The sequence below is a fragment of the Nelumbo lutea genome, chromosome 3, assembly GCF_056320005.1.
Source record: "Nelumbo lutea isolate HS-2025 chromosome 3, American lotus-T2T, whole genome shotgun sequence".
NCBI classification, from domain to species: Eukaryota; Viridiplantae; Streptophyta; class Magnoliopsida; order Proteales; family Nelumbonaceae; genus Nelumbo; species Nelumbo lutea.
The window spans coordinates 9,572,366-9,585,398 of NC_142686.1; the positions used below are offsets into that span (position 1 = coordinate 9,572,366).

Genomic DNA, 13,033 nt, shown 5'->3' on the forward strand with positions numbered 1-13,033 from the left:
GCTTTGAGTTCGCGGCATCCAACAACGAGGCAGAGTACGAGGCACTGATAGCTGGGCTGAACCTAGCGCAAAAGGTAAGAGCAAAGCACATAGTCATCTGCAGCGATTCTCAGCTCGTGGTCAACCAGGTTACGGGTGAGTCCGAAGCGCGCGAGCTCTCCATGATCGCATACTTAGCTAAAGTAAAAGAGGCCCTACTCAACTTTCAGTCACACTTTATCAGGCAAATCCCGAGGTCAGAGAACATTGAGGCTGACGCTTTGTCCCGGTTAGCCAGCACAAGTCACAACACCATGAGAACTGTGTACATAGAGGACTTACCTCGGCCTAGCATTCTCGGTGGGGCAGAGGAGGTCACTCCCGTCCTTGAAGCAGAGCCGAGCTGGATTGACCCACTCGCGAGCTTCTTGCTAGATGGAACCCTCCCTGCGGACCGCAATGCAGCCAAGAGGGTGCAGCGCCAGGCAGCCAAATACGTCATAATAGACGAACGGTTGTACCGATGGTCCTACACACTCCCCGACTTGCGTTGCTTGCGACCTGCCAAAGCCGAGCTCGTACTCCGTGACACTCATGAAGGTTTGAGCGGCGGACACTTAGGGGGCAAAGCACTCGTCCAAAAGGCACTTCAATAAGGATACTACTGGCCAACGATGAAGGCAGAAGTCGTCGAACTCGTTAGAAAATGCGACAAGTATCAGAAGCACGCCAATATCCACCATCAGCCTACTTCCAACCTCAAGTACCTCACCAGCCCATGGCCCTTTGCACAATGGGGCATCGACCTCCTGGGGCCATTCCCGCTAGCAACAGGTGGGAGAAAGTTCCTACTGGTGGCAATAGATTACTTCACAAAGTGGATAGCAGCTGAACCTCTGGTAACAGTTACAGCTCAAAACATATAGAACTTCTTTTGGAAGAACATAGTATGTCGCTTCGGGTTACCTCGGGTACTGATCTCCAACAACGACAAGCAGTTCGAGGATATCAAGTTCCAAGAATGGTGCCAGAATATGGGAATTCGTCAGAACTTCACATCAGTCGTGCACCCGCAGGCAAACAGTCAGACAAAAGTAATGAATAGAGCCATCCTGTGCGGACTGAAGGCACGTCTAGACCGAGCTAAAGGGTTGTGGGTGGACGAGCTACCAAGTGTTTTATGGGCTCACCGGACTACAAAAAAAACCGCCATGGGAGAGACCCCTTTCAACCTCACCTACGACATTGAAGCAGTAATTCCAACAGAAATAGAAGTACCTACACTGCGACTAGAAGTATACGACGATCAGACAAACGGAGACGAGTTATGTACCAACCTCGACCTACTGGACGAGGTAAGAGACCTCGCGCACATCCGAATAGCGGCCTATCAGCAGCAGGTAACTCGGTACTACAACGCCAGAGTAAAGAAGTGAAGCTTTCGAGTCAGCGACCTGGTTCTCCGTAAGATTATGGTGCCCGAACCCGGCATGGGCAAACTCGGACCAAATTGGGAAGGGCCCTATAGAGTAAAGAGAGTGCTCCAGGGGGCATTCGAGCTCGAAACCTTAGAAGACAAACAAGTACCCCGAGCGTGGAACATCGTTAAGTTAAGGCGATACTACCTATAAACCGCCAAGTGAAGTGGACGAAATCACTACAAGAGCCTAAGGGCTAGGATGCCGAGCTAACAAGAAGAATCTCGACAAAGGCAAGCAAAGAAAAGTCAGCCAAAAGACTAAGGCGAAGCGGAGACTAAGTATTAAACACTGAAACAGGTCGCGCGAGTGCAATAACCCGGGCAAGAAACAGATCGGGCATATTATCAGTTCGGGAAAAAGAACAACACTTAACCAAAAAGATTGTCTATTCCATTGCAAGATAAGGAAGTGTACATTAAAAAAAAGAAAAAAAAAAGAAAAAGATATTCACAAGACCGGAGCTACTTCTTCCTCATCAGAAGGTACTTCAACGACACCCGAAGGTCCTGCCTTGCCCTCGGAATCCGGCTCGCCATCAGCAGCGTTGGCCATCTCCTGAGTTATACGCGAAGTGGATATGGCACTAATATTGAGATTGGGGTATGTGTTCCAGATCATCCACCGACTCAGTTTGAATCCCCTTCTGTAAGAATCCACCATCAGATCGTCAAAATGCGGCGAGGCGATGTAGTCATCAACGACCTTCTTCTTGGCATCTTTCATACCTTGGGAAAAGATCTGCATTTTCTCCCTTATGTCCTCCTGAAGATATTCGACCTGATGCTGCAGTTCCAGCCTCAGGTCCGCCATATGCTTCACGACCACCCCATGGCCTCGGCATCCCTGTGAGACATCGCCTGCCTGACCATAGCAATGCAAGCAGCCTCTTCGGCAGCATGAGCGGCCACCTCAATAGCTCGGGTATTCGCCTCGGTGGCACGAAAAGCCTCTTCGGCAGCTCGCGCCTGCCTCGAGCTCCTCTCCACCTGAGCCGCTAAGGCGTGAATAGAAGAGTTCACCTACCAAAAGGAACAAGTGATTAACGAAAGAAGTATGAAAACAAAGAGGACTGACAAGAAATTTGACTCACCACCATAGCAAGAGTTACGGCACGACAGGCGATCTGGTTCAAGGGAAGATCGGTCCACGCCGCAATCTCCTCGGGGAAAGTCGCCTCTCTACTCTTATGAAGAGCGTAGTTCGGCGACAGCACGCTCCTGAACTCCCCTTAAGCTCCCAAGCCCGAGGGTCTAGAGTAAACAGGAGCACTAGAGTAGGCGGGAGCACCCGTGTGAGTGGTATTGACGTAAGGGGCCCCTGCCGCATCCTGCATTGAAGGAGCCACCTCGGGCTCCCTGGGCTGATCCTCCAACGTGTGGTGTGGAACTTGAGGCTCCTCATCCTAGGGCAGCTCGGTACGAGTTCGCTTGGCAACCCGCTTCCTCCTCTTCATGCCTTGGAACAGGCGCCCCCGCAAGTCCTCTCTGTGTCCATCACACCTACAGAAAAGAGTTCGGCATCAGAAAAAATGAAAGAACAAAGCGAACAAGAAACCTCTGAGCAAGGAACCTACTCGAACTCAAGCCGGCCGTAATAAGCTTGGCCTCCGTTAGGTACTGATGGCATTTTAACCCTTGTCGTGCTCATTGCCAGAGGCCCTTCACCGTCTCTTTATCGAAAGTGACACCAGAATCAGGGGTGGCCTCCCCCCACCCGGTCTGAAAAGGCCACCCTTGTGGACTTTGCACCCCGAAGTATTCCTACTTCCACGCCGAGACCTTGTTGGGAAGTTCGTGCAGAGGCTTAAAACCCGGGCGAGGAGATAGGTAATACGCCCGCCTGCCTCCGGAAGAGAACCCGCTTGTTTCTTGAGCATCAAAATGGAGGAGAATATATCTCCAAGAGGGAAGCCCTATTCGCAAAAAAGGGAGGTTGTCCCCACCAAGTTCCGAATAGAGTTCGGATGAAACTGGCCAACGGTAATGCCGAAGTGGTTTATGATCTCGACGAGAAGGGGGTGGAAAGACAATCGCAGCCCCGCAGCGAGCTGCTCCCAAAATATCACCATCTCATCAGGACAGTGTTCCCAAGGAAAGATACCCGAAGGAATGAAATAGGCGTACCCCCCAAGCAAATTAGAAGAGATAATAAGAGATTGGAGCCCCTCAGGCGTCATGGTCGAAGGACCAAACTTGTCTAGCATCCGACCTCGACGAGAGGTAGACGCCAAATTGTCCGAAGCGGCTCGACCTACAGGTTCGAAATCTTCCTCAAGTTCCACCTCAGGATCACTAAGGCCATCGGGGGATGAGACTCAGTTTGTATAACCTACATCAGACCTACTTGAAGAATCGTATGAGCTATCTAAGCTAGACATCGAGAAGAAAAGGTGGATTCAGGAAAGTACTCACCCGAAAAATGTTTTGAAGGCTCCGGAAACTGGTACAAGCAAAAACCTTGAAGGTGAAATAACAAGCCTAGGCACGAACTAAAAGGCCTAGACGCGAGCTGAAAAGTTGGACGCGAGCTCAAGAAGCAAAACACAGAAGTGACAAATCGACCGGGGTACCCTACTATTTATACCCACAATAACCGAGAATCAACAGTGCAGATCAGAGCCAATCCGACGGCCCGCATTCACGCTAACCGCACATCCCCCGAGACCGAGACGTGATTGGCGCACGTCTTTCTGAAATTGATGAAACGTCAGCGCATGTTTTTTTGAAACTGACGATGCGCCGGCACACGTCTTTCTAAAACTGACAATGCACCGTGCACGTCTTTCTGTAACTAACAACTGCCAGCACACGTCTCCTCGCCTTCCAAACGGCAGTGGCGCGCTTTTTTCAAAATCAAAAGACCCGCTGTCACGTCTCCTAGCGGTGCGCTTTTTTTGAAATTTGAACTAAGCGCGCGCCACCACATTGTCAGCATTTGTAAGTAGGTAGGCGCGTCTCCCGCCTTTTGGGACACTTGAGAAAATCGAAGAACCTTGACAAAGTACCTCGCGCTATCAAGATCTGAAGTACGTGACAAATCTACCTACCACCTCGCTAAACTCCCCGCGCCAGGGCAGGACCCTTACCACGAGGAGTGGGGGCAATTGATGAAGGAAGATTTGGCCTGACCTTGTAATTACGCAACACGTGGCAAAGGCAACAGCTTGGCACAATAGCACGCCTAAGGCACGAGCACCAAAGGGAGGAACCAGCGGTCTGAACTCCCTACCAGCAGCCCGAACTCGCTACTGGGAACCCGAACTCTCCCTTGGGCCCCCAAGTCAAACCCGAACTGGCCTGTCCTATGGCAGTTTGGAACACACCCCGCCAAACTGGCCTGCCTTATAGCAGTTCGGGACTCACCTCACCGAACTAGCCTGCCTTATAGTGGTTCGGGACACACCTCACCGAACTGGCCTGCCTTAGCAGTTCGGTACTCACCTCACCGAACTGACCTGCCTTATAGCAGTTGGGGACTCACCTCACTGAATTGGCCTGCACTATGGCAATACAGAACATACCTCTGAACTCAAAACTTCACCTCGCTCACCACTCCAGCACTTTGTCTCTAGGATGCCAAACTGAACAAACCACACAATGCCCGACACCGAGGAAGTTCGTACCCAAGGGCGGCACACCTGATTGACTTGGGATCTGACGCTTGACGGCCGCACTTCAAACGGCCACCTGCCACTGCCACCTGACACCGCCATCTCCAGTTACAGAGACGGCCCCGACAAGGAGCAGTGGCGGTTTTATCCCAGCAGAAAGGATGACACCTGAACTGACAGAAATAGAGATAATCATACCTGACCTGACAAAGGCCTCGTAGTGAGTGCGCAAAGTAGTTATAAAAAGCCCCCTACCCCCAACAACAAGGTATATGAATTTTGCGTCATCTGGTCTTTACTTTGCCTTTGAAAGAATACTAACTTGAACTTCAGAGTTATCTCACCGGGTTCCCCTGGAGTTCCCTCATCTTCTCCATTTCAGGTTCCCCGTTGCTCTCGTGAAAGGCAAAATCATTGAGAGCTAATATCGGCTGAATCACGCTCCGTCACTTTATATTAAGCCGGTGAAACAATTCCACTTGTCTATAGTGGTTGTTCCTCTGCAACAATTGACCTGGTGCGTTACGCTAATTCTCCGTTGCATGCATAAAAAGATAAAATAAAAATATCAACCTTTTAGCATAAATTATAGGATATGAGAGATGAGGGCAACTTTTAGGCCTTAATAACAATACAAATAATATTTTTAATAAAATTTAAAAAATAGATTAACTTTTTTAAAATATTATGAAATAAGGGTAAAATTACCGTTCATCCCCTACCTTCTTCCAACGAACAACCAGCGGCAGCACACCCCTAACTCCGGCCCAATTTTCTCTCTCTTCTTCTTCCTTTTATCTCTTCTTCTTCTTCTTCGAAATCTTCTTCTGCTTCGGTCACCGTTGCAACTCTTGGCAGCCGTGATCTCATCATCCCTCTTCTTTTCTTCGCCGTTCTTTAGTCCACTTCCGTCCGCCCTCTCTCTCTCTCTCTTTTTCTCTTTCTCTTTTATTCCCTTTCTACTCCTTCTTTCTTTTCGTTTTAGGCAGCGCTGCTTTGCAGCGGCGGATCTGAAACCAGAGGTGGCGGCGTTTTCCTCCTTTCACCGGTAACTGAGAAACCTTATCTTTCTCTTTATGGTTTTCCCCGTATTCTCTCCCACCTACAACTCTTCTTACTCGTCCCCATCGTCTCTCTGTCTTACCTTAGGCCCAAGCTGAACGTCATTCTTCGCCCTCCATTTGTGACCGAACAGAGCGACGGCGACGGCGGCAGCCGGATTTTAGCGCATTGTTCACTTTTCTTTCTCATCTTAGCACCGAACAGAGACGGCGGAAGAACTACCACCAGAGCAGCGGCAGATTTGAACCCTGTTCCTTCAACGCTGCTTTCCTGTTCATCACCGAGCGAATCATCGTAGTTAATTCGTCTTGCTTCTAGTTTACCTCTGTCAGCATCTGTAGAACCCATTACTGTTCGAAGGGAAGTAACTCGTGACTGAAATTGTTTGAAAACCACTGTCCCGTCGATCATTTTCAGTCAGGCCGACATCCAAATCCAGATAACTTCTTCTAATTCTTTTTTATTCTTCTTAGATTTTTCTCTTCAATCATTTTTGTGGGATGATTTTCTGATGAATAAATTATAAGAAGAAGATGATAGAATAATAACTTTGCTCCTTTTTCATATTATTTAAAAAAATTAATTTATTTTTAAATTTTATTAAAATTATTATTTTTATTATATTAGGGCCCAAAAGTTGTCTATTAGGGTTGTTCATGGGTCGGGTTGGGTCGGTTTAATGGTGTTTTTCCAACCGACCCAACCTAGTCGGTTTACCTAGAAATGAAACCGAAACTGACGCAGTATTAAGTAAAACCGACCTAGTCGGTTTTGTGAATGATTCTCTCGGTGTGAATGGTAAAGGATTCAAGTCTAAGAAAGCAAAGGTTGGATGCCTATAAATTAAAATTGATTTGATGGATTAAAACTGATATTTTATATATCAAAAATTTTATATATAATATGTATATTTCTAAAATAAAGCTGAAATATATATATCCACAAATATAAATTAAAATTGAAATAAATCAGATGTATTATATATATATATATAAAATCAAAACCAAACCGAACCATCGGTTTATGTTTTTTTGTAACCCAAAACTGATCGGTGATGAAGAAAAACCAGCCAACTCAGGTTGGTTCAGACCGGATTGGTTGGTTTGGGTCTTGTTATGAACAACCGTATCTGCTATAATCCCTATTATTTTCACCAGTGACCTACTACACCCCCTTCTCTAATCTCCTCTAATCTTGTGGCCATCCTTGCTTGCAGATGACTAAATCCCAAAACATAGCTCATTTTTGCTCTCTCAACAACTCCCCATCAATTCACCTCTCCTTAGATCCAACAAGTTTGACTTTTGGTGTAATCATATATATGTTGGTGGTCCAAATTGTTGAGACATGAGACACGCATAGAATATTTATTGAATAGCAATTATAGCAATTTCTAGACCTGGCAATTGGGTTGGGTGGGTTGGGTTGGGTTCGGGTTGATTTCGGGTCGGGTCATCAAATGCTAGACCCTAACCTTAAATGTTCAAGTTAAGGTTGACCCATGGGTCAATTCGGGTTATCTCAACAAATAATTGAAATAAAGAAAAATTGCATAAAAATGTCAAAATTAAGAGAATTAACTTTAAAATTCCAAATATAAAATAAAAAACTTGAACAGAACATTCAAAGAGTACACAATAAAAAGTAAAGACCAAATAGAAAAAATTAAAAAGTGAACTTCTAACAATGCTTAATAATCCCAATTAAACTTGACAATCGAGTTAGCGAGTTGACTCATGACCCAACCCGATTTTTTCGAATTGGGTCATTTCGCATCCGAGTAGCTAAATATGAAACCTTAACCCTTGTTTTTTTGAGTTGGGTTGGGTCAGGTTCGCGGGTTGAATCAACTTTTTGCCAAGGGCTAGCAATTTGCTTATCTATGATAGTAGTGGTCATGATCACGGCCATAGGTCTGCATGGTAGCGTATTTGTTCCACTTTTACTACATGCATATGCTTTTAGATATCAATAAGAAACACCTTGCACCAGTCAATATTTTGATCAAATTAATTTGGTTTAAAATGAGTTGCCCATACTCAGCATGAGGCTCAATTTGGATGGAGTGTAGTGTTGAATTTCTATGGATGCTCAGAATATCAAAAGTTTCGATGAATCAGTTTTTTCGGTGGGCGTTTGGTCTAGTGGTATGATTCTCGCTTTGGGTGCGAGAGGTCTCGAGTTCGATTCTCGGAATGCCCCCAATAGAGTTAATTATTTTATATTTTGATTTTCAAATTTCTAGTGATTGGCCTCAGTCAGAGCAAAATCCGTTCAAACGGGGCTGAATCAGCCCTTGAGTGCTTGAAAGGACTGTACTGCCTTCAATGTATAAATGGGAAAAGGAAACGTGGTTCGGGGCTATTTTGGTAATTCAGAAGGGTGTAACGGTCCAAGTGCCAAAGATCGATTCGAATGGCGAATGCCACTTCCATGGATTTGGTTCCTATATATACCTTATCCTATCCTCCATCTCTCTTTCTGCATCCATAATAACCCAGTCCCCGTCTCTCCCTCCTCTTCGCCCAAGTAACAAGGGGAAGAAGAAGAAGATGGCAGCAACGCTCTCCACTCTCAGCCTCTGCTCTCCCTCTCTTTCTACAACCTCATCTTCTTTTCCTGCGCACTCACCCTCTACTTTTCCTAAGCAAAACCTAGAGTTCCCTCTCTTCCGAAGCCCTAAAATCTCCCGCAAAGGCAGCTTTCTTCCCCCCATTTCCGCAGTCGCCGTCTCCGAGAAGATTGAGAAGCTGGGGTTAGATATCGCAAACCTCACCCTAGAAGAGGCTCGCAACCTCGTGGACTATTTACAAGACAAGCTAGGTGTCTCTGCGGCCGCCTTCGCCCCGGCAGCAGTGGCCGTAGCACCTGGCGCTGCAGCGGAGGCGGGTCCCGCGGTGGTCGAGGAGAAAACGGAGTTCGATGTTTTAATTGAGGACGTTCCCAGCAACGCCAGGATTGCGACGATTAAGGCTGTAAGAACACTGACTAATTTGGCCTTGAAGGAGGCAAAGGAGTTGATTGAAGGTCTCCCCAAGAAATTAAAGGAGGCTGTATCGAAGGAAGAGGCGGAAGAGGCAAAGAAGCAGCTTGAAGAAGCCGGAGCGAAGATCTCCATTGTTTAGAATGATTATACCAGCGGTGAATTTCTCTGATTTTCGCTTTTCTTTCTTTTTGAATAAATTTAGGATTAGAAGTTGGTTATATCCTAGCAATTTCTGTTCCTGTTGACGTTATGTTCTATTTCTTGTGAAATTCGCCTCTTCTTTTTTCTTTTCTCCTTAGTGAAGATCTTTAATTAATTAAAGTAATTTTTGTGCCACCATTCTCTGAAATTTGAATAGTATCTCGATGAAACCTTACCATTCTTCAGACTTCTTTTCTTGAGTTTAATTTGTTGTTGCCAAGAAGTCTGTTGGTGTTGGAGGAATCACTTGGCCGCTTGGATTTCTCCCTTATCTTCGCATCCAAAAGCGCTCAAAAAAACAACGGATGAAGACAGACCCAAGTGGTCCATTTCTGAATACGTGGTTAGTCTCAAAGGGTTTCCTATCTGATGTGGACGGCATGCCTTTGCCACATCATCCATGGGGTAGCTCGTACTTTCTAGCCTAATGGAAAACCTAACAAAAAAAAAAAAAAAAAAAGTTGTTAAGACTGTGAATGGTTTATCAGAAAATAAGAGAGAAAACAGAAAGTTGAGACAAATCCTTGAGGCCTTTCCCTCAACTTTCTACAAGTTTGCTTCTTCTCATCCTCTATATATATATCTAGCTATTTTTCCACAAAGAAATTTCATTCCTTCTAATGCTTCTATAAAACTATAAAAAGTTCCACCATATAAGAATTTCCCATTAAACTCCCAATAAAATTCCCGTTTTCTAAGGATAAGAATTTCGACTGAAACTGAAGTTGCTTACCTTGTCATAGATGGGATTCTCACCCTTGGTATATTATATCAATATTGTACAAAAAATAGGAAATTGGTTTCATGCTCGTTCTAAGTGATTGAAATTGGATTGCTTTAAAGCAGATACCATTGCAGATTTGTAGCCCTAGTAGGAAGGCTTTCTCCCATGAACTTGCATATTATCATGAACATCAAGGATGCCACAATGGTCTTCATATCCAATTTGGCTATTTTACTATCTAATCAAAATATGCAGTTTATCACCATTATAACCGATCCAGTGAACATGACAGCTCTTATTCTACCTATAATCATAGATAATATCCAGAGTTGTAGACGGGAAGCAAAAGGAAGGAGAAGAGAGGGAAAGAAAACGAAAAACAGGTTGCACACCACAATCAGTTTCACGTTTCAACAAGAATAAAATGGATCGCCATGATCCATTTTCCTCTTTAGCATTATATTTGGCGCCTTCCCCTGCCTGGAGGTGGAGGGTACAATTAATTGGGACCGACACCATTGCCCCCCATTCCTTGCAAATAGAAAGACTACCCGTCTCTCTCCTCCTCACGCCTGTCACATATGTAAATCCTCCGACGGGTGAGCATAAAGATCATGTTCATCATGGAGCTGGTGTTCTACATTCTTATTTCTTAGGCCACTCCTTTCCAATATCCTCTCTATCTCCTTCACTCGTTCATCAGTGAAGGGATAGGGCGATAGGCATCATCCCCATGAGCCACCAGAAGATCTCTTATCTCCGTCTGGCCCGTGGCTGTGAGTCCATTGCCTATAGCAGTAGGGATGTCAGTAACTTTAAATCTGCGACTCAGGGACTTTTTCCTCTCGTCACCAAAGGGGAGTGCCAACCAAGGCATTCCAGAAAAGAATTCATCAAAGCGAGAATGATCCCTGTAATTTGACATCAAAGTTATCTCGAAAGCATCGTCCTTTGCTTTAATCTCACGATATGCCTTACATTAATCAATTTGGGCACAAAAGCCATTACATGGAGGACATCAAGCCAGGAGAGTGTGAGCCTGTGACTAAATTAAAAATAAATAAACATAGAACACTGTATGCATACCATGGTTTTCAAAATTGGACCGGACCAGCGGTCGGACCAGAAAAACTGGGAACCGGTCACCTGGCCGGTTCCGTTTTTCCCCAAAACCGGGATTTCTCAAAAAACCGTGATTTTGGTCAGCAAACTGCTGACCCAGGTGGTTAACTGTTCTAATGGTTTTGACCGTTTTTATTTATTTTTTGTCAGAACGGACCGACCATTAACTGGACCCCTGATCAGTTCAGTCTCTGGGTCGATTTTAAAAATCATGATGCATACATATACACACACAAATCTATACAACGTTCTTCTGTTTCTTCTATGCAGTTTCTATTCATGTGGGAACCCACCCAAGTTTGAATGAATATGCGGAAATCGGATTAAGTCCTCACTAAACAGTGTTCGCACCATACTCGCCATTTCCAATTGTGCATTGTGAATATCTACTCATGAATAAAAACATAGAAGTATAGAGATATTCCCAAAATATAGAAATACTGAGAGCCTATAATGTTTGATTGTTTGGTGAACCCAAATCTAGGAAAATTGTCTAAAACTCACTTAAACATTTCTCTTAAACTCACCATAACTTTTCAAAATATCCGGAGAACCCCATGCCAATAACTTGACATTAAACATACTAACAGGTGTTAGTAGATTATCATTTTACCCTATGTTATATTCAACCCATTTTTCAATATTCTAGAAAAAACCCCTGTTATTATTTTTTTTAAGTTCCTTGGAATAATGGAATACTTTTCAAGCAGCACAATGAGATTTAAGTGTCTCTCAATGAGTAGAAATCCTATATATAAGGCAGTTGGGCATTTAAGGGCATTTTAATCATAAAAATATGTTTAATAAGGTGAGTAGCCATTCAGGAGCAAATCTGGTCATGAAAATTGTTTTTACGCTAACTTGGACAACTTTTGTCAACACCAACAGTGCTCTAATGGATGATGAGTTTTTAGAAAACAAATCTCACTGATACGGGGTTCTTTTGACATTTTGACAAATTATGATGAGTTTAAAGAGAAACACTGAAAAGTAACGGTGAGTTTTAGATAATTTCCCTTCTATCTATAAAGCCAAAGTCCATCATCGTACAGTCATTTGTGCAAAACCCAAACAAGGCGCACTCTCATGCAAAGCAACTACATATGAACCTAAGCCCTCCCACTCGAGTCTGACTTCTATGGTCCCAAGTATTCCACTATATGACTAGCTTGTCCACTAAAGACCAAAGCGGTAACTCGTACGTTCAGTCACTTCAACTATTAGATGGTCCATTCTAAGAGTTAAATAAGGTGAGAAACACACTATGGCTGGGCCCAAATTGCTCAGTTCACTTGGCCTAACCTAGCCCAGCTATGTAAAATAATTCAAGCTAAACAAAACTTATGCACTGAAAAGAATCATGTATCTAGCACATTTTATTTTAGGTAAATCGCAGGTTAGTATCTTTTACTTTGGGTTAGTCTAATTTTGGTATTCCAACTTCAACATGTGTCAATGTAGTACCTGAATTCCCAAAAATTGCAAGTTTAGTACTTGAAAATATATTTATAAGTTGGCTCTCAAATTAAAATACATTAAAATGGTACCATGGTGTATGTTCAAAACAAGAGAGAGAGAGAGAGAGCTATGCTAACAAACCCGGATAAGATGAACCTGATGGCTATATTAGGGGTTGTATAGCCAATAATAATACCCCACCACAGCTATATACTTAAAATGAGGGATTGAGAGGAGACCGGATCTGCTTCTCACACATAATGCCTCACATGCACATCCTATCATGCATTGGGAGCATCTCCTGTTTTTATTGGTTATTATTCATGGGAGATGTTTCCAATACATGGTAGATGTGCTTGTGAGGCGCCCATTTTTGAGGAACAGATCCCATCACGATTGAGAGGTTGTAG

General features: G+C 44.3%; 1 protein-coding gene and 1 non-coding gene across 2 annotated transcripts; both read left to right on the forward strand.

Annotated features, from left to right (window-relative positions):
- Positions 1–8,262: 8,262 nt before the first annotated feature.
- On the forward strand, positions 8,263–8,334 carry TRNAP-UGG (transfer RNA proline (anticodon UGG)). Its single transcript has one exon. It is a non-coding gene; the product is annotated as a tRNA-Pro (tRNA).
- Positions 8,335–8,561: 227 nt separating this feature from the next.
- Positions 8,562–9,467, forward strand: LOC148862816 (large ribosomal subunit protein bL12c-like). The gene has a single exon (XM_088978263.1). The coding sequence runs from the start codon at positions 8,685–8,687 to the stop codon at positions 9,255–9,257; it is 573 nt and encodes a 190-aa protein (XP_088834389.1). The 5' UTR covers positions 8,562–8,684; the 3' UTR covers positions 9,258–9,467.
- Positions 9,468–13,033: the final 3,566 nt, after the last annotated feature.